The sequence below is a fragment of the Rattus norvegicus genome, chromosome 8 (genome assembly GCF_036323735.1).
Source record: "Rattus norvegicus strain BN/NHsdMcwi chromosome 8, GRCr8, whole genome shotgun sequence".
Lineage (NCBI taxonomy): Eukaryota > Metazoa > Chordata > Mammalia > Rodentia > Muridae > Rattus > Rattus norvegicus.
In genome coordinates this window covers 84,728,360-84,748,430 of record NC_086026.1, presented here as the reverse complement: position 1 = coordinate 84,748,430, position 20,071 = coordinate 84,728,360, and the positions used below count along the sequence as shown (strand labels likewise).

General features: G+C 39.1%; 1 protein-coding gene across 6 annotated transcripts in view; it reads right to left on the bottom strand.

Moving 5' to 3' along the window:
* Myo5a (myosin VA) overlaps window positions 1-20,071 on the bottom strand; it is a 168,041-nt gene that overhangs the window by 112,134 nt on the left and 35,836 nt on the right. For 5 of the 6 annotated variants that reach the window (XM_039080847.2, XM_039080851.2, XM_039080852.2 and 2 more), the window contains exons 2-4: window positions 11,110-11,220; window positions 6,620-6,791; window positions 4,669-4,813 (exon numbers count right to left, since the gene is read on the bottom strand). In XM_039080847.2, the coding sequence (XP_038936775.1) occupies window positions 4,669-4,813; window positions 6,620-6,791; window positions 11,110-11,220 (428 nt within the window). Of the gene's footprint in view, window positions 1-4,668; window positions 4,814-6,619; window positions 6,792-11,109; window positions 11,221-20,071 lie in introns of those variants that run through there. The other variant, XM_063264938.1, reaches the window with a different exon arrangement.

Sequence of the window (20,071 nt, the reverse complement as noted above, 5' to 3'; positions counted from 1 at the left end):
TTGGTCTTCCTGTGGGTCCTGAACAACTGGAACAGGGGCTGCCCCAAAATCTGTTGACTGTATGTGGGATATGTTCTTCTAGCTGGGCTGACTTGTTTTGCTTCAGTGGGAAAGGATGCACCTTGCCTCACAGAGACTTGATGTGCCAGGGTCAAGGGAGTTCCCAACCCTCTCAGAGGAGAAGGGGAGGGGAAATGGGGGAAGATGAGTAACCTGGAGGGAACAGTGAGTGGGATGTAAAGTGAATAAGTAAAAGAAAGGAAGGAAGGAAGGAAGGAAGGAAGGAAGGAAGGAAGGAAGGAAGGAAGGGAACGAGATGTCAGCATTCACCTCCCCTTGTTTCCTGACTGCTGATGCACAGTAGATGGCTGCCTAGAGTTTCTTCGACTGTGACTCCCTGCCACGTAGGTCTATACCTTAAACTCACGTAGTGAGCCAAACTAATCTCTTCCTGCCTTGAGCTGCTTTTGTCGTGTACCTTGCTATAACAATGACACACGTATCTGATACAGGGAGGGAAGATTTAGACACAACCTTTGGAGCCATTTTATACTCAAACTATAATACAGGGCATACACGCAATACACACACATGGTAGCAAACCTGACTTAGGATACACTGACTGAAAGTCACAATGCATCTGTATGATCAGCCTTATAAGGCAGCATGCATTGCACCAAGCCTGTTATATAAGTAGGATACTTGGCACCACATGGTAGCTGAGTCACAGTTGTTAACAGGAGAGATTTCATCATCCACAAGAGTCATTTTACACGTAGCCAATGAACCTCAGGACACTAGAGCATTCAGAAACCACATAACTAAATAAGAAAGGATGTCTAAGACAGGTCTGGTAAAAAATAAAGTCAGAAGTAATAAAACCAGATGACACACCTAGATGGCTGAAAGGAGACTGCAGAGATGATGCCTCACAATGATGAAGGGAAGAGCTTGAATCAGAGTCTACGTAATATTTTTCAAAATGTTTCTGTACTTATTAGCCAATATAATTTAATGACTGGAAGAACAGGGACACTCTTCCTCTTTGCAGAAAACACCAGAAGAGTTAGTCTGCTTAAGGTTGGCGACTAGTATGTCAAGAGAGTGGGTTGTTAGAGCATATGCCCCTAATTTGAGGGGTTCGGGGAGGTGTGGAGTAGGCTCCTTCTGCTCTGCTATGTCCCCCCTTTGCATACATGCTCTGTCCTTCACCAGGAAGAAGAAAAGGTTCATGTACTAATCTAATCAAGCATAAAGATAACGAATACATTTCACAGACACTGTAAGGTCCAAACGGACCACTTGGGAAACTTCCATCTCACAGCTGATAAAAGTGAAATCTGTGGCAATCTTGAGTTTTAAGTTCTAGGATTATTGGGAGAGATGCAATTAGTACACATAGTATTTTTTTAAAACTATACACAGTACTAACTGTTATTTTTTAAATCAAAGCTGTAAGAAAAACTTAGGAACATTGCTTTGTGACAAAAAACACAAAGGGCAGGAAATACACAAAATTAAGATAATACCACACCACATGGCTATAAGGAAACAAAACTAAATGTGATGGTTTAATGAAAATGATATTGTGATTTTGGTAAAGGAAAACAGTCAGGGAGCCAGTGAGATGGCTCAGCAGGTAGTCGCTTGCCTTGGAACTAAGCCTGATGAACTGAAGTCCATACATGAGATTGAGATGATGGAGAGAGACTTGACTCCCATATGCTTTCCTGTGTGTGTGTGTGTGTGTGTGTGTGTGTGTGTGTGTGTGTGTGTGTGTGTACGCACTTATGCATGTGAGACACACACACACATACACAGTGAAAAAAATAAGTCAGGTTTAACATGAGAAAGGACAACTAAGAATGTAAGAAGAGGAATACAAGAGAAAAAAATGAACCCCAAACTCCTTTTTTTTTTGCCTTTTCTCCTCTAGAAGTCAACAGGCCCATTAAATGTAAGAGGGTATAGTATTCCACGAGGGCACTGTTCTCTAAGGAACATGTTTAGAACAGAGATGAGGCACAGTCACTTCTAACTAAAATTGGGCTATCATGATGGCCCAACAGTAAAGCCACTTGCCACTAGGCTCATTTCTGGCCTCTTCAAGCACTGCATCAATTTGGTGCGCATTCATATATGCAAGTAAAATACTCATGCACATAAAATAAGTCAATGAACCAAGATGTAAGCCCATCTCTTTACCCCTAGCCCCCACCACGTGTACATAACCTGCTCTTCCTATAAGCTCTTCATCTCTAAAAAGGAAACTGCCAACCTTCTATGTCTCAGAACAAATCCTGTGGTCATCCTCACTCAAATCACTGAATAGCCTCCTACCTCATTGTCAGAGTCTACACTTGCTTGCTTGTTCTGTTCTGTTACCGTGAAGTTACTGTGATAGTATTTCAAACTTGTAGAACCTACACACACAGTAAAATGAATTCCTGCTTATGCATTGCTCACATCCAGGTGTTGCCTACTTGCTCTCTTTCTCAATTTCTCCCATTCTAGTATTTTCTGCAACATTTGAGTATAGGTTGTAAGCATGTATACTTCCACAACCTTAGCAATGTTTGCTCAGTAGAGCTTTGTTCTTATTTATTTATAGTGGCCAAAATCAGGAAATCTAATATTCCTATAATAACACTACCAGTTTAATTAATAATCCTATTGATAGGTAATAAGCATAAACGTCATTTACTTTTATTCTTTACCAGGCTTTGTTTGTGGGGTGGAACTTTGTCTCGTTTGCTGCTGCATTGCGTCAGCACAGTGCCTGGTTTTGGGACTGTCATTACAAAGTTCCTGCCAATAATGATAAGTTGTATCTTCCCTAAAGATAAGGGGGTTCTGTAGGAGCAGTGGGGATGAGAAACTGCAAGACTCACACCTGGGAAAGCTGGCATGTTTATTTGGTAAGGGTAAAATAAGTAAGGAAGGATTCTGCAGCAGATCCCTGGCTAAACCAAAGCAGACACACTCTGCTTGGTGACTGTAGCAGGTTTTGTGGGCGCAGACTTATTAATATGTGGCAAATGTTCTAACTAACTGAAGCATATTTCAAGCTATCTACAAAAGAAAACTAGGCAAAGGGGAAAACAAACCTAACAAGTTTTGGTCAGGAAATGACGCCAACTGACTCACGGGGATACCATGTGGGATAGGGACAGTGTCAGGAAGCCCACTGAGTGTCCTGACATTTGAGGGTTGCTACAACAATGATGAAAACCCATGCTTTCAGATTTAAGAACAGTACTGAGGCTGAGAATGTGCTTACCACACACGAGGCTTTTGCTTTGATCCCTTGAGCCAAAGAAAGTATTTCTGAGAATTGTAAAATTCTTTAAGTACTACAAAAACTTTCAGAGATCAATTTTAGAGTCTAGCAGTCCCTGGGATTCCTTTGCTGATTAGTGGGTCTCAGGCTGTGCTGAGTGGTGCCAGCATTGCACTGCAATGCTCTGAAACTAGAAGAAGCAAGTGCTGGTAGATACTATCCAGCTTAGAGGAAAATGTATTGACAGATGGAATTTTCTAAACATTAGGCTTTAAAATTTGGATATTCATTATATTTTATAGTAATAAAATACAATAAATATATAATATAGCATATTATATACTGCTAATTCACTTATAATTAATTTTATACTTAATATACTAATATTTTACTGTCGACTAACTGAATTTGAAAGATGATCTTCCTATTGATGGACCTTAGAAAAATTATAGAACTTCTCTAAGTCTCAGTTTTACCAACTGCAATAAAGTTTATAACAATACAAACTCAAAACGTTGTAAAGATAAATTTTGTTAATAAACCAAAAGTAGCTAATCAATACCTTGTGGGGAGACAGCTCATGGTTAACTCTGGCTCTTATTACAAGTACTATTATTATTAAAATGGTATAATGATTTCTATGGGTTTTTTTCACTGAAATAATTATAAAATTCTATCACGCTCTGGACCAAAAATGTACACTGGCTACAAAAGAGAAAATAAAAGCCTCTATAGTATCAGTTTCTTTTCTATTTATAAACTGTTTTGAGGATTTCCCACATCATATTATGCCAAGTTCCTCCTTGTAAGCTTAAGAAACTAGTTTTCTTTCCAGTGTTCTCGCCCTTTCACATTACGTGATATCATTTATTATTTAGAGCATACGTTTATCTTGAAAGTGCTTTATTTCCCATTCTCTGCCCTCAGACTGTTAGGCTCTGTGGGCGATATGAGACACACTCTGCAGACTTATGCACACATAACCGATGTCCTGTCTTAGATTTTTTAATTGCTATCATACAGATTACTTTTCCAGGTCATAGTTCTTTTAGTTTGTCTGTCACTTTGCAAAGTGACATTAGGGAAGTCACTTATTACTGTACAACTAAACTTTGACTCTCTCGTCTATAAAACACAACACCTGTCCTTGCTTAGTCACAGAAACATGATGGTTTCCAAAGGCAATTTTAAAACAAACAATACAATCCATTTATAAATGTGAGATTTAATATTTAATTGAATAGTCCAGACAATCTGAGACCAATTGGTCAAAGATATGTGCAATTATTTACAAGTTCTTATTCTCTTTAGATTATCTATGACACAGCAAAGAATCCATTATCTTATCTAACAAGAGCCATGAAATGACAATGCAAGTTCCTACCAACCTTGCCATTTGTTTATAGGCCTCTTCAGCTACTGCAAAGATGTGAGGGTCCATGTCACCCATGTTCTGGCCACTGTATGCATTAATGATATCTTCTCCATAGATAGGCAGCTGCTCATAGGGATTTATAGCTACCAGGACTATCCCTGGGGGAGGAGGGCAAGAGAGAAAATGCAATCAGTGATCTCCTAATGGGCACATTAGGCTTGGTAAAGTAAGGCAGCAACTGCTCAAAGATCAAAATATACTAGTCTTAGGTAGTCTAAATCATCTGGACCAGATGGTTTAAAATAATGTCACTTAGACAGGGTGGAGCTCAGAAGCAGAACACCTGTCAATCATCTGTGAAGCTCTGGGTTTGATCTCCATGTGGCAAAAAAGAAACAGTTTTAAATAATTTAAATATTTTCATACTTAGTAAAAAAGGGGGGTTGAAGAGAAGGCTCGGGGGTAGGAGCGCTTGCTGATCTCGCAGAGAATGTGAGTTCAGTTCCCAGCACCCATGTCAGGCCACTCACAACTGCCTGGAACTACAGCTCTGAGGAACCAGACCATCTTCTAGTGTTTGTGAGTACCCACAGGCATGGAATACACCTCCCCAATAAAAATAAAAAATTCCAAAGCTCATTTATAAAAATTTATCCAATGAAATAATCAGAGATTCATCTGAAGGATTTTCTTTTAGAAAGCTATCACACTGGGAGTCACACAGCAAACAGAAACAAACAAGATACATACTAAAATCTTTGTGATTCTACTTAAGCCGTTATGCCACATTACAAAATACATGCTTTTGAAGAATATTACATGTCAGAGTAGAGACAGATGGAGGATCAGAAGCTCAAGGTCATTCTCAGCTACACAATGAGTTTCAGACAGTCTGGGTTACAGGAGACACTGGTCTCAAAAGAAAAAACACATCACAGAAAAACATGGCATGTACAAATTAATAAATAGGTTGAGGGTATGAAAAAATGGCTCAACGGTTAAGAGCACTGCTCTAGCAGAGGACCAGGTTTGGTCCCCAGCATCACACAGTGATTCATAACCATCTGAAACTCCAGAGTTCTCTTCTGACCTCTACAGGCACCTGGCACACTACACGTGTGGTGTACACACATACATGCAGCCAAATACTTACACACATAAAATACATTTAAAAGTATAAGTTGAAGAAAATAAGAAAAATATTTAAATAATAAGGAAAAGAAATGTTATCAAGACAGATACATTAGATATAAATTCTTCTGAGAGGAGAAAGTGTCTGTATCTGTTTAAACAGACAAGAGTGAAGACATGACACACAACACGGGTCAGCAAGCCGACAAACACATGGGAGTGAATGACCGTCTGGACCTCAGCAGAGTCGCCATTAGTAGGAGAGAGAGGATCATGAGAGAAAAGGAGCCAGAGAGCTGAGAGGAAATCAGTAAGAACAAAATAGAACAGGGAAAAACAAAGACAGATGGGGCTGGGAGAAGGTCCACAGCCACACGCCCAGGCTCCAGGAATGGGGCTGCTGGCAGCTCACACTGCAGGAGGGAGACAGACACCAGGAGGTGTCAGTCCTGGGTGTCCAAGTTACTGAGAAGAAAGGTAGCACTAACCTTGCACCTGCACCAAATCCCAGTCCTTCAACATCTACACTTCATAGAGCAGACTTTCACAAAAAAAAGAGAACTAGCAACTTCAGCACTAAACCTGAAATGACTTGGAAGGGAGAATCCCAAAGAGGGACCTGTTCTTTAAATGTTGAGCAAAATTATGTATATTCACAAATGACTGTGTTTGACAAGAAATGTAGCCAGCTAGTGAATACTGATAAATCTTTCTGATAACTTAGAAGGGATCTTTGCATGTTTGAGAAATTCAGTGACAGTTGGCTTTCCCTGTGTGCATTTCAGTGACTACAGCCATCAAAGGAAAGCTTACAGCTCAACGGCAAAGCTCACCACAATACGTATAAATGAGTTTGGAGTCGATGAAGCGGACGCGGAGATTGTGCAGCACAGCAGGCTCGTGAAGGTAGCTGAGGGCTGTGAGGTCATTTTCTCCAACAAGTATGTCAGGGTTCCGTAGGTGAGGGAGCTCGCTGGTCTTTGGATCTAGACGGTATTCCAAATCCTGAGGACAGAGATGTAACATCTGTTTTGGTAATGACTAATATGAAACAGACCTATACACTTGATTATGTCCTATTTCTGATTTGACTCTTGGCTTTAGAATGGATTTATTTCCTGTTGTTTCCATTATCAGAAAAACTGTTAAAAATGGCAAACAAGAAAGGATGGCTTCTTTTTCATCAGAGTAAATCCACATAAATAATTTAAGATGTTATATTCATATTTAATTATGTATATGCATGTGTGTACTGTGTGTGGGTACAAGATGAAATTGACAAGAGAGGACACTGGATTCCCTGGACTTGGAATTACCGGTATAAGTTGTCAAATGCAGATGCAGGGAACCAATCTCTTAACCTCTGGAAGAACAATACACACTCTTAATTACTGAGTCATCTTTCTAGCCCCAATGTAAATAATTTTCGTTAATACAGTTGAAGAAGTCAGAGCCTTGAGATTTCTACCTAGGAAACATTAGCCATTAGATGAGTTTTCGCCCCCTCTTCATTTCATGTATGGGAAGTGATAGTATGAAACAATTAAGAACTTAGTCCTAGAGTCAGAATAGCCTAGGTTCAACCCCCAATGCTGGCACTTAACTCCTATGTGCTTTGTGTACATTATTTAAATTAAAGCAATAATTTCTAAGATGGTGCAACAAAAATATCTCCAAGTTGTAAAAATGTAAAGAGGCGATGCTGGGCACGCCCTAAGTCTCTGCGGTTTCTCACCCCCCGAGCCCCAGGACATTATATTTTACATTGTGTGTACATATTTGGTAACAAGAATTCATTTAGACTTTAGTGAGGTGACTGGCCCCAAACACTGAGAAGTAGCATGTGGGCTGCTGTGATGGCTCAGGAGATAAAGGCTTTTGTAGCCTAAAGGATGACCTAAGTTTGATCCTATGCAATGAAAAGAAAGAATCAATTCCTTAAGTTGTCCTCTGACCTCCACACATGCATCATGGCAAGCATGCACACAAGCACACTAAACGGCATGACACATTTAAGAAGTACTATGCATTATAAAGTTATATGTATATAGGGCTTTTTACAATACCAATTATGGAAGCTGCCACACCAGCATAAATTAAGGATAAATAGCATAGGACAAGTGAAAGAGGAAAAGGTAAGTTCAATTACAACAGAACATGCTAGTTTATTACTATTAAAGATGTACAGAGAGGTCAAATATTCAAATCAAGTATGAATGGATGACCACACAGAGAGGCAAGATACTCTGTGCCTTTTCCTTCTGTTTGCTTCTCAAGGGACAATGCCCTTAATACACAAGTACCTGTTTCCTTACTGTTCCAATCTGAGGGCTTTAAATTCCCCTTACCGCATTCTGTTTGCCTGCCTACCTACAGTGGAACATTTAGAGTCAGGAACCCCATTTGCCCTTCTGTTTATCTCCAAACGGTGTGACGAATGGACTGCTAGCAGGCCCTGAAGGAGGAGGGCTTTAGAAATGCTCATGATCGTCATGTTTGATTGATAATACAACTCACCGTATGACTCCAGAACAGCAAAAGGGCGTCCCAGAACGTTCTGAGACTTCATGGGAGGATGGGGCAGTTACGTGTCAGTGTGAGGAGAATATGGAACTGGGAGTAGAGAAAACACTAAGAAGGCAAGGGTCATCTAAAAATATGAAACTTTTCTTTTGGAATGGATAGAACTGCTTCTCTGAAATGGTTGGTCATGATTAAGTAAATGCATACTTCTAATACTGCAAAGACTGCGCTTTTAAAATTTCATTCTAGGACCTAAAATCCTTTATTCCCTTAAAAAGGAAAATGGCTGATTACAGGGAGACTTTCTCTATTTTCTCATCTGTATCCTATTCTTAGAATCGATCCTCTTCCTCCTCTTCTTCCTCCTTCCGTTTCTCCTCCTCCTCTTTTTTTTTTTTATAAACAGAATCTCATGTATCCCAGGATGGCCATATCTAGTTCAAGATAACTTAAACTCTTGATTCTCTACTCTACTTCCCAAGTGCTGGGATTGCAGTGTGCGTGACTATACCAGGCTGACTTCCGTTAGTTACACTGATTTCAGGAAAGTCTATCTGATGCTTCTGAGCTTTGGTTTCCTTATTTGGTGAACAGTAAAATTATCACCTACAACCCATAAAACTGTCATAAAGCTGTGAACTGACGTTAAAAAATATAGCCCAGGGCAGAAGAGATGGCTCAGTGATTTAGACAACTCTGGTTCAATTCCCATGGCAACTCACAGCTATCTGTATCTCCAGGATCTGACACCCTCACACCATGAACATAATGCAGGTGAACACCAATGTACACGAAATCAAAATTAATTACTTAAAATAATAAATTATTATTAAAAAATAAAGCTCAACAGGGCTAGCATAGTATCTAATATGAAGCAGATGAATTATAAATGTTGGGTGTATTAATTCTTTAGTTTAACATTGAAGATTTATGGTATTTTGTCATAGCAACAGAAAAGCAATTAATACAGAAGTTGATACCAGAAAGCAGGTTGTCACTGTAAAGAACCTGACCATGTGGGGTTTTTAGAGAAATATGGAAGACTTTGGAACTTTGTACTAGAAAAGTGGCTGAATGCTGTGAGGGGAGCTTAATGGGTTGTTCTCGATAGTAATGCTGTTTCTCAGAGCAAAGCAGTAGGCAGCTGTCCTTGGTGCTCTCTGCTCAGTTCTCATCTCCAAGTCCCTGCCTTGCATTCCTCCCTCGGCTTCCCTTGACACTGCAATGTAAGCTGTAAGCTAAAATAATAGCTGCTCTCCCCAGATCATTTTCAGTCATGGCATTCATGACAGCAATGGGAAAGCACACTAGGTGGAAATCTTGAAGCTCCTGGAGCTGTCCAACTCTATTTCCTAATTATTTAAAATTATACGTATTTAAATCCAGCTTCCCTGGTGGGGGCGGCAGCAGCATGCACACTTGCAAACATGCTCATGCCATAGTGTATGGTGGAGGCCAGAGGACAACTTTCAGAAATCAGTTTTCTCCTTCTAGCATACAGAGTCTAAGGATTGAGCTCAGGTCTTTAGGTTTTGTGGCAGGCATCTTTTATGTTGAGGCATCTCACCAGTTCTTGCTCTGTTTTTTTAAAATGATACCCAAGCTGGCCTCAAACTTGAAATCTTCCTGCTCAAGATCACACATGCCAGGAATGAGACATCATATCTGGCTTAGACTGAAAGTTATTTTAAATTTTCATTTTTCCACAATTATACACACAAACATAATTTGATCATATTCCTCCTCCTATTACTGTCTCTTATTTCCTCCATCTTCCAATAAATCCTTCTTCTTCCCAAGAAGCCCCTCCCACTTTCATGCCTTTGGGAGGATATCCCTCTGTATCTAATTAGTGTTGCCTGCATGAGCATGGGTTGAGGGTTATCTACTCAAGGAAGAGCAACTTGCAGTGGCTACTGCAGAAGAATATGGCTCCCCATCCCCAGTAACCATTTACTATTGTAATTCTTCAGGGAGGGCTTTATAACCACTCCTCCATGCATGATGAAATATTTATGGGCCACCTAGTCCTGTGTAGGCAGTCACTGCTGTTGTAAGTTCAAGGTGCAATAGCTGTCGTGTCAAGAAAGCAGCATTTCAGAGCAACTCTACATCCACCCCGACAACCTCCAGCTCTTATGTTCTTTCTGTGTCCTCTTCTGCAATGTCCTTTGGGCCTTAGAGAGGGCAATAGAGATGTCCCATTTAGCCCTCAACACTGGGACTATAAATTCTTCAAAGAAAATTAATGTTACAAAGTTTTGTTTAAGGAAAGTGTGGCATGCCCTGCCAACCTGTCTAGCGGACAGGTTAAAAGTTGCAGGACAAAGGTGAGTTCACTCATGCGAAATGCAGTCAGTCAGAGAAAGAGCTGCTGTAAGCCTTTCTGCTGACTAGCAAGATACTTCACATGTATTAGCTTCTTAGTAAATATTTTTCAAATAATTAACTTTCAGCAAAATATCAAATCTTAGACTGGTATTAGTTAATATGAAATAAGTGCAACACTGTCCTAAACATAAATATGAATACAACCATATCTTTAGTATTAAAATTAGATGGTAAGGCAAACTTCATAATAAATGTGTATGGTAACATGATTGTGTTTTAAAGCACATACTGTTCTCATGAGCCTCTCTGTAGGGTAGAAAAATTACCATTTTTATCAAAATAGTAAAAAGAGTATTAAATTAATTTAAAATTTATGTTATAATTGACATTAATCAAATTATAGTAAAATTCTATCTTTTACTCCCCTTCACTTTAGGCTAAATACAAGGAATGAAGGTGAAGCTCCTACCTTCCCTTCCTCAAGGTGAAGCAGGAGCACCTTATCTCCAGGTTTATAGTCCTTGAGCAACTCAGCTGATTTCCACACTTCCTCAGGATCAGGTATCCAAACCCGGGCAAACTAGGAGACAAAAAGCAAAAAAATGTAAGCTAATAAATCAAATACTTAATAATCACATACAAAACATACCATATCATAATTTTACCTATAATTAATTTACTGAACTGTCATCTTGGACCAGGCCTGGCAGTGCTTGTCTATAACCCCAGCCCTGGAGGGAAAGGGCGAGAATTCAAGTCAATCTCAGCTGCAGTGAGTGAGCAGGCGGCCAGCCTGGGGTCCTGTACCAAAGCAACACAACAGCAGCAAGAGCAGCAAGAGCAGCAACTACAGCAACACAAGGACTCTGGGCTATAAGACATTTTCTTTTCTTTTTGTTTGTTTGTTTGAGACAGCATCTTATTGCATAGTCCAGGGTGGCCTTGACCTCATGGTCCTCCTGCTTAGGCCTCCTGTGTGATTACAGGTATACACCAGGGCTGCAAGACACTTAACTTTTAAAATTAGAATAGAAAAGTAGGTTAGCCCCAGTACCACTACCACTCCCAAATTACATAAATATATGCTCTGAAAAAAAATAACTAAAATTAAAACCTGACTTTGCTTTATATAGTAAATGTAATTTGGGGTAAAAATTTACATATAACATCTATTTTCAAAGTTCTCAGGTGGTAATTTGACAGCACAGCCATCTCTTTATGGTTGTATTTGCAACTGAAATCTTTCATGTGGTTTCATCATCTGCAAAGCCTTGGTGACTTCTCAGATAGCTTTCAGGAAACATTCTGGTGGAGAGGTGGGAAATAGCTAGTAGCCTAATGCCATAGATGATCTGTAGACTACATTCCTAAACTTTTCTTCAAAAACAGTTTTGTTGCTAATTTTAAAAGTTGAAGAAAACTGTTATTTAAATGTTTGAACACATTATTTTATGAAGATTAATGGAAAATGGTATTTGACTAGCAATACATTTAGCTCAAGTAGCCTCAGGACCATGAGAATACAAAGAATACAAAGTCCTAAAACTATAATCTCAACTAGTTCTCTGGAACTAAGCCGGATAAGGAGTTTTGAGAAACAGTAAAAAATATAATAATATGCATGAATCTTACTAACACCACAGCAAAGCCACATGCAATGTCTGTTTGGACTCTCCAAGAAGGAATCTCCCTTTAAACTTCAAAAACAGGGCTGGCAAATGATGTAGTAGGTAAGGAGCTTACCATTAAGCCAGAAGATGTGAGTTCAATACTTGGAACCCACATGGTAGAACGAAGGAAATGATTCCTCCAAGTAGCCCTGACTTCCATCTGGCATGAGTTTCCTCTGACCTCCAATACACACATGCGTGCATGCATGTACACACATACACACACACACACACACACACACACACACACACACACACACACACACACAGAGTAAAAAAATTAAGTGAGTCTTAGGTTCTAATGTTTGGTCCCATTAATAGATAATATTGTAGGAGAAGCTAGATCTATTTGGAGACATACTGATATGCACCAGACTAAATCTTGCCTCTGACATACACTTATATTCTCATTTAATGTAAAATCACCTGCAGATCAATTCTCCCCCCCCTTTGTCTCCTTCATATTCTCTCTCTCTTTCTCTCTCTCCCTCTCTCTATCTTGCCTGCCTGCCTGCCTGCCTGCCTGTGACCATTGAACACTAGGCAAATACTATCACTGAGTTACAGCCTTAGCCTCCCAAACACCTTTTAAGAAGGTTCTAAGATGGCCTTAACTTGCTATACAGACCAGGCAGACGCTGCTCTTATGAGACCCCTCTGCTGCAGTTATCCAAACATCTAGAACTACAGGTATGGATCACCATGTTCTCAGCTAGACTTGAACTGTGTATGTGTGCACACACATGTGCATATGTGTAAGTGTGTGTGTAAATCAAGGGGTGATGTTAGGTCTCTTCCTCTATTGCTTTCCATCTTTTTGTTGGTCTCTAGCTGATCCAGGAGCTCAACAATTCATCAAAAATAAATGACCATTGAGCTCCAGGGATCTATCTGCTTGTCTCTGCCTCTCTAGTGCTAGGATTACAGGCATGTCCTAAAGATTTTAATGTAGGTGCTAGAGATTGGAATTCGGGTCCTTATGTTTGAATGACAAGCACTTTATTAATTAAGCCATTTCCCTGACCCTAGGTTTTATAGTTAGTAGTGAGCAACGTGTAAGCTATTTGAGCTCTGACTTGAAATGACATCTGGATTTAGGTGTGCACCATGCAGAACTCCATGCAGAGCTACTTCCGGAACTGTGATGTGATGATATTCTAAGGACTGGCCACGAAAAGTTCTGCAAACCTGTACCAACAATGCTACCTGCTGCAAGAGAGATGTTAAAGATTTAGAGGTAGGGGAAAGAGAATTAAAAGGTAGTGGGTGAATGAAAGCAAAGATCTGAGACTCAAAAGAACTTAAAGGAAGTGCTCGAGCAGTAAAATACTTCAGCCCCTCCCTGAACAAGACATTACATTAACCTTGATACTGACAGGTTTCTAAACCTTCCTTTTGGGACACTGCTATGACATAATAGAGCGATGTCTTATGATTGACGTTTGGAAAGCTGGGTATGTGTAGTAGCACACTTGGGGAACCTAAGGACTTGAGAGGCCAGACCGATGCGAGTTTAAGTCACTTTGGGCTACATAGTGAATTTCAGGCTAGTGAGAACATCAGCATAAAATTCTTTAGAAGCCTTAAAAAAGAAAGGAAGGAAGGAAAGAAGGAAGGAGGGACAACAACAAGAACAATGCCCCAGTATACTCTGTACAGATTAAAACTCATCCAATTGTTTTGTTTTTCTTTTATCATTAAAAAAAATCATAAAAACTTTTAATGTGAACAATTAGCTAAAGAGTGCTGAAATATTTTTAGTAGGACAGAGTATGATTTTAGAACTATATTATACTAATTATTCATTTGTTTGTTCATTTATTTAATGTGAGTACATTGTCACTCTCTTCAGACACACTAGAAGAGGACATCAGATCTCAAATAGATACTTGTGAGACACCATGTGGTTGCTGGGAATTGAACTCAGGACCTCTGGAAGAGCAGTCAGTGCTCTTAACCACTGAGCCATCTCTCCAGCCTTATACTATACCATATTATACTATATTATATTATATTGTATTATGTTATATTATTAGATTCTAATCTAGCCACCATAGCTGTTATTTCTGACAACTATAAAAGACTACAGTAACAACAGTCTCCCTGTTTTAAGAATTATACACACAGAAACTCTGTTAAAATACAGTAAAAATATTAACAATGTATCAGTACAGGTACAATTGTTAATGTTTTTACACAGGAAGTGATTTCTTTCTTTTTTTTTAAAGTTTTCATCTTTAATTAAATGACTTTGAAAATAACATATATTTCCATGACACCAGTACTACAGTCTTTGGAGTCACAGCAAGATACACAGAATTACATCCGTAATTACTATGAATGCCAAAGGAAGTGATTTCTAATGTCATATATCAAATGTTTTTACTGAAATTTGTTTCATAACTTTTTCTCTGGCACATGGTCTATAAACTGAAAAATATAATTAAAATCACTAATTCAACAGGCATTTCTATGAAACTGTTCTGTGGTAGCTGAAAGAAAACGTCCCCCAGAGGCTCATGTTTGAATACTTAGTTCCCAGTTGGTGGAACTGTTTGGGAAGGGTTAGGTGTGATCTTGTTAGAAAAAGTGCTTCACGGGGTTGGGGATTTAGCTCAGCGGTAGAGCGCTTGCCTAGCGAGCTCAAGGCCCTGGGTTCGGTCCCCAGCTCCGGAAAAAAAAAAAAAGAAAAGAAAAAAAAAGGGGGGGGTTGGGGATTTAGCTCAGTGGTAGAGCGCTTGCCTAGGAAGCACAAGGCCCTGGGTTCGGTCCCCAGCTCCGAAAAAAAAAAAAAAAAAAAAAAAAAAGAAAAAGTGCTTCACTAGGGGTGAACTTTAGAGTTTCAAAAGATTTGCGCCTTTCCCAGTATGCTCTTGCTCTCACTGCAGTGTGCTTGTGGATCATGATATGAGCTCTTGGGTTGGAAAAATGTCTTAGCAGTTAAGAGCACTGGCTGGTCTTCTAGAGGACCCATGTTCAATTCCCAGCAGCCACATGGTGGCTCACAACCATCTGTAATGGGATCTGATGTCCTTTTCTGGTGTGTCTGAAGACAGCCACAGTAAATTCATATACTCTGTGTGTGTGTGTGTGTGTGTGTGTATGTGTATAAATATATATATATATATGTATGTATATATGTATATGAGTATGAGTTGCTGTTCCAGGCACCTTCTACCATGCCTTCACTTCTCCATCATAGACTCTAACTAACCCTCTGGAACCCAATTAAACTTTTTCCTTTATAAATTGCTTGGTCATGGTGCTTTAATATATTCTCCATCTCTTACTTTACAAAGTTAATATTTGTAATTTTCTCTGAAATGGTCTACTAGTTCTGGAAAGAAAAAACATACATATGTGATATTCAGTCTTGAAATGACCTAATACCTTCTTAACTGATGAAAACAGGAAATTTAAACCAACCAAGTAAGCCTGTAGAGGAATGAGTAGCCTCGCCCTACTAGGAGATTTTAAAGAAATACCTTTGTGTCAGCAACTCAGATATCCACAGTGCTTTGCAATGAGTACTTGCCAAAAGCTGTACTTCCCAGAGCATGGCATTAACACACTCAGACCAGTAGATGGAGGCTAACGCCCTCACCTACATCTGAAGTAAAATATTTATGTTTCTCTGATAACCAACTTCTCTCATCTTACTACTACAGCTTAAGAAATTATCCAAGGAGGAAAAGAAACAGCTATGAATCCTGAATGCTCTTCCTTATGCTTCTTCTCCATATCAGTTAGAACCAAACTGTCATCCTAACATAACATGCCTCTGTTACTATTCACACTACCTTCTACTCCTTCCCCAGGACCCAATGCAAATGCAATGAAAACTCAAAGGATCAGAATTAAACTCGTCCAGTTACATCCCCCATATGGCTCAAAGGAAACAAGACAAAAAGATTACAGAGAAAAGTCCAATACAGCACAGTAGTGAGAACCCAGCAGCCATTAGAAACAGGGCAGACGCCTGCTGTGGATCAATCTAACTTCAACATTAGAGTATTTACTCCTTCAGCAACATCTTCCATGTCACCTTGATGGCTGACCAAGCTCTTTGAGTCAATTGATAGACAACACATGTTGATTTTATTTAAGATCAAAGACATGAGATGAGAGGGCTGGGATGAGAGGCAGGAAACTCAAGAGTTCTCTTTGGAGCCACATTAGGGAGTAAGGCCACAAAGCATGTTTGAGATGGAACATAAGTTAAGTACTCAAAGTAGAGAGATTCCTAATGTGCTGAGCAAGAAAGTAAACAATGATAGGAACTGGTAGGAGAGGAAAAACAAGGGTTTGGGATTTGAGATACAAACGATGAATAAAGCAAAAACAACAATTAAAAAGTCCACAATTCTGTAGAAGATGAAGGATCAGAACATGCTTTCAATGAGTCAAATTAAAATATAGACATGGATGGTTTGATTCAGTAGTAGAGTTCTTGCCTAGCATGCATTAACACCCTGGGTTCAATCCCCAGCACTGGAAAATAAACAAATAATTAAAAACATAGAAAATATGAACACAGCAGAACTGTGATAATTGGATTCACTTGAACTTAAATAAGAACTAAGGTTGAAGTGAGAAATGAGATTAGAAATAAAATGAAAGGCTAAACTTTGTAATTCACAAAATCAGAAAAATATTAGCACTGATTTAAGTTGCATAATATAGTTTGCAGGAAAAGAAAAGTTATTTCTAATTTTCACAATACAACTTAATTGACCTGTGGACCTGTCTGGCAGTGATGAGGTAATTCTGGCAGTCTAATGCAAGTGCACTGGAAAGGCAGGTTCCAGGGACATGCTTGCTCCAGTATGCACCCTAGAGGGGCAGTAGACCATGCTACCTTATGCAGCATAACCCTTGCACCTTCTAGGGAAGCACATCTCTCTCTGCTTAATAAGGAAGCACCAGTCATCTTTTTGTTTCCTGTCACAATGACAGTACTGAAGAGATCTTTGATTAGTGCAAATGACTCACTGAAGTTGTGCTAACTTGCATTTTGTTAATCAAGGAAGCCTGAAAAGTAGGAACACCAAAAGCAGCTGTGTTTCTGATGCCTCAGACATTCGGGAACAAAACCTACACCATTAGCAAGAACCAGCCAATCCCTGAAACCCAACAAATCTGACCCACATGATCTTCTCTTTCCCCCTAAATTCTTTCACATGCTACTCAATTCACACAGTATGTGAGCATCTTCCTACATTCCACATCAAATCATCAGCATCTGATTTTCATTGGTGTATTTATCTGTTGTGAATATTCACAAAATGATTTTGTACCATTTAAAAAAATTGTGTGTGTGTGTCCCTCTGAGCCATGAGCTGAAGACAGAAATCATCACTAGTGCCCACTCCTCTGAACCTGACAAATTAATGACATTCTACGTGACTCTTCATAATTATGGAATGTCTGAGATGAAACATTCAGGAGCTGTTATTTTAAAATGTACACTGTGGGCTTTCCAAAGTAAAGGGGAAAATATTTAAAAAAAAAAAACCCAAAACTAGGAAATCTTGAAAATTGTCACACTTAGTAATTGTATATATAATTTAAAAACATTATGAGATATCTCATACATACAAGAAAAGATAAATGCATGTTAAACAAAAGACTGATACAATGAACTGTCATACAGCTATCACTCCGGCTCAGAAAAAGAGTAGCAGTAATTGCACTGAACCCCTCAACAGAATAGCTTTAGCAACCCCGCCCCGCTGTTTCATTCCACTGTGTCACGTCAGAGTCTGGGTTGGCTGTACCCTGAAGGGCCATGCTGGGTCACATGTCTGTGCCTTTACTTCAGCTCTTTCCTCCATTTGGATCGCTGTTCCTCTATTTCCAGTCAGTAGAAACACCATTTACCCTTCTTCAGTGCCTTTCCTTACCTGTCACTTGGCACTTCATTCTCAGTGTCTCCTGTATCTCATACAGCCTTCAACTAGGCTTCTTCCTCCACTGCTTGATGACTTATCCCAATCTAGAGACATCTCCTTGAAAGGAAGTATGTCTTTTTCACCTCTATCTCTCTGGAATTTTACACAAGGCCTGCCCTTAATAATCTTCATGAGCTCTGGTCATAGAGCCATCACACCTGGGTAGAAATGGTGATAAACTAAATAGCAACACAGCTCTAACAAAAATTATTACCGATCTGCCAAGGAATGAAGCTATAATTGTTGAGCATTTTGTGTGCTCAGGCATTTTACATGACTAACTTTACCCAAATTATTACAATAATCCCATTATTAACCCATTTTAACATATACTGAGACAGAGCTTAAATATGGTAAAAAAATTAGTTTTTAAATGTGTCTATGTTAAAAGGTATACAAACTTTCCCTCCAGATGTACTTCTTGTTTAAAAGGGAGATCAATTTCTTCTTCCCAAATTATGCTTACTAGTATTATAACTGAAACAGTCACTAATGTGATCCATGTGCCCAGGTGTATTTTAGGACTATTTCACCTAAGACAATGTGTCAAAACCACACCCATCCGCCTGACATCCTTCCTGCAGTGCTGGCTGGCTAGGACCTCAGGGTGAGGCTCTGTCATGGAGCAAGAAACAGCACAGTGAGAAGATAGCTGACATTAAGGACTAAAACTTAACAAACCAATAATTTCTGATCCATGAACTTCTCTAAATAAACAAAATGATGGGGTTGATTTAAGATTTTTCGCAGTTCTTGAAATTATTTTGCTTGTACAATAAAATGTGCATAGTGTAAAAGTCAAGCTCTCAGGATTATGTTAGGTAGGGCCATCCAATTGTGTGGGTGATACTTTCAGGTTCTTGTGGTGCCCTAGTAAACCAGCTACTAGGTTTGACCCTAAACCAACCCTAGTTCAGAGATCCATCAAGCAGGAGAACCTGGTGATATGGCAAGTATCTGTCTTTATCTAAACTATTGCCAATAAAGTACCTACCCCCAAAACATGTAAATGAGTTGAATCTTAGCAGGGGATGTAGCTAGCTTGACAGAGCACGTGTATAACATGCAGGAAGCCCAGGCTTGAACCAAAAGCACCCATAAATGGGGCACATTAGTAACAGGAGCATTGGCGGAGGGAAGAATGCACAAGTGCAAGGTCATCCTCCACTACACAGTGAGTTTGAGGCCAGTCAGCCTGTGCTACATGTGACCCTGTCTTACACACACACACACACACACACACACACACACACACACACACACAGACACACACACACCAAAATTCAATTCAACTTCTTATAAGCATTACAATTGTGTTTTTTTTAATTTATGAGAAAAACAAAAACTAGAGAATTAATGGAGAGTTTTTTAAATCAAGGTAGGAAAAGTTATATGATTTTTGTTTCTCTAGAATTTTAGTGTTTGATGGGAAAGATTTGGAATGAATATTTTTAGGCACTGAGGTTCTTTAATATTCTTGTAAAGATTGTTTTTGGAACTATATCTCACTTTGTAAGAACACCTTTAATATACATACCAAGAAAAATTATTCTTTCTATCTACAATTAGTCAGTGGTATTTAAAGATAAATTACAAAATTCTAAATGAATATATTAATCAACAGTAGGACTAAATTCACAAATAAAGGAATCGTGCTGTCATCACAAAGCTTTGATGACAGCGAAAGTTCTGAATGGACTAAAGTTTTACAAAATGTTTCATGATTGTTATTAAAGAAGTCCCCTGTTCAACAAAAAAGCCTGAGTTAGTCCAAAAGTCATTCAACAAACAACAGAATCATGTTCAAATC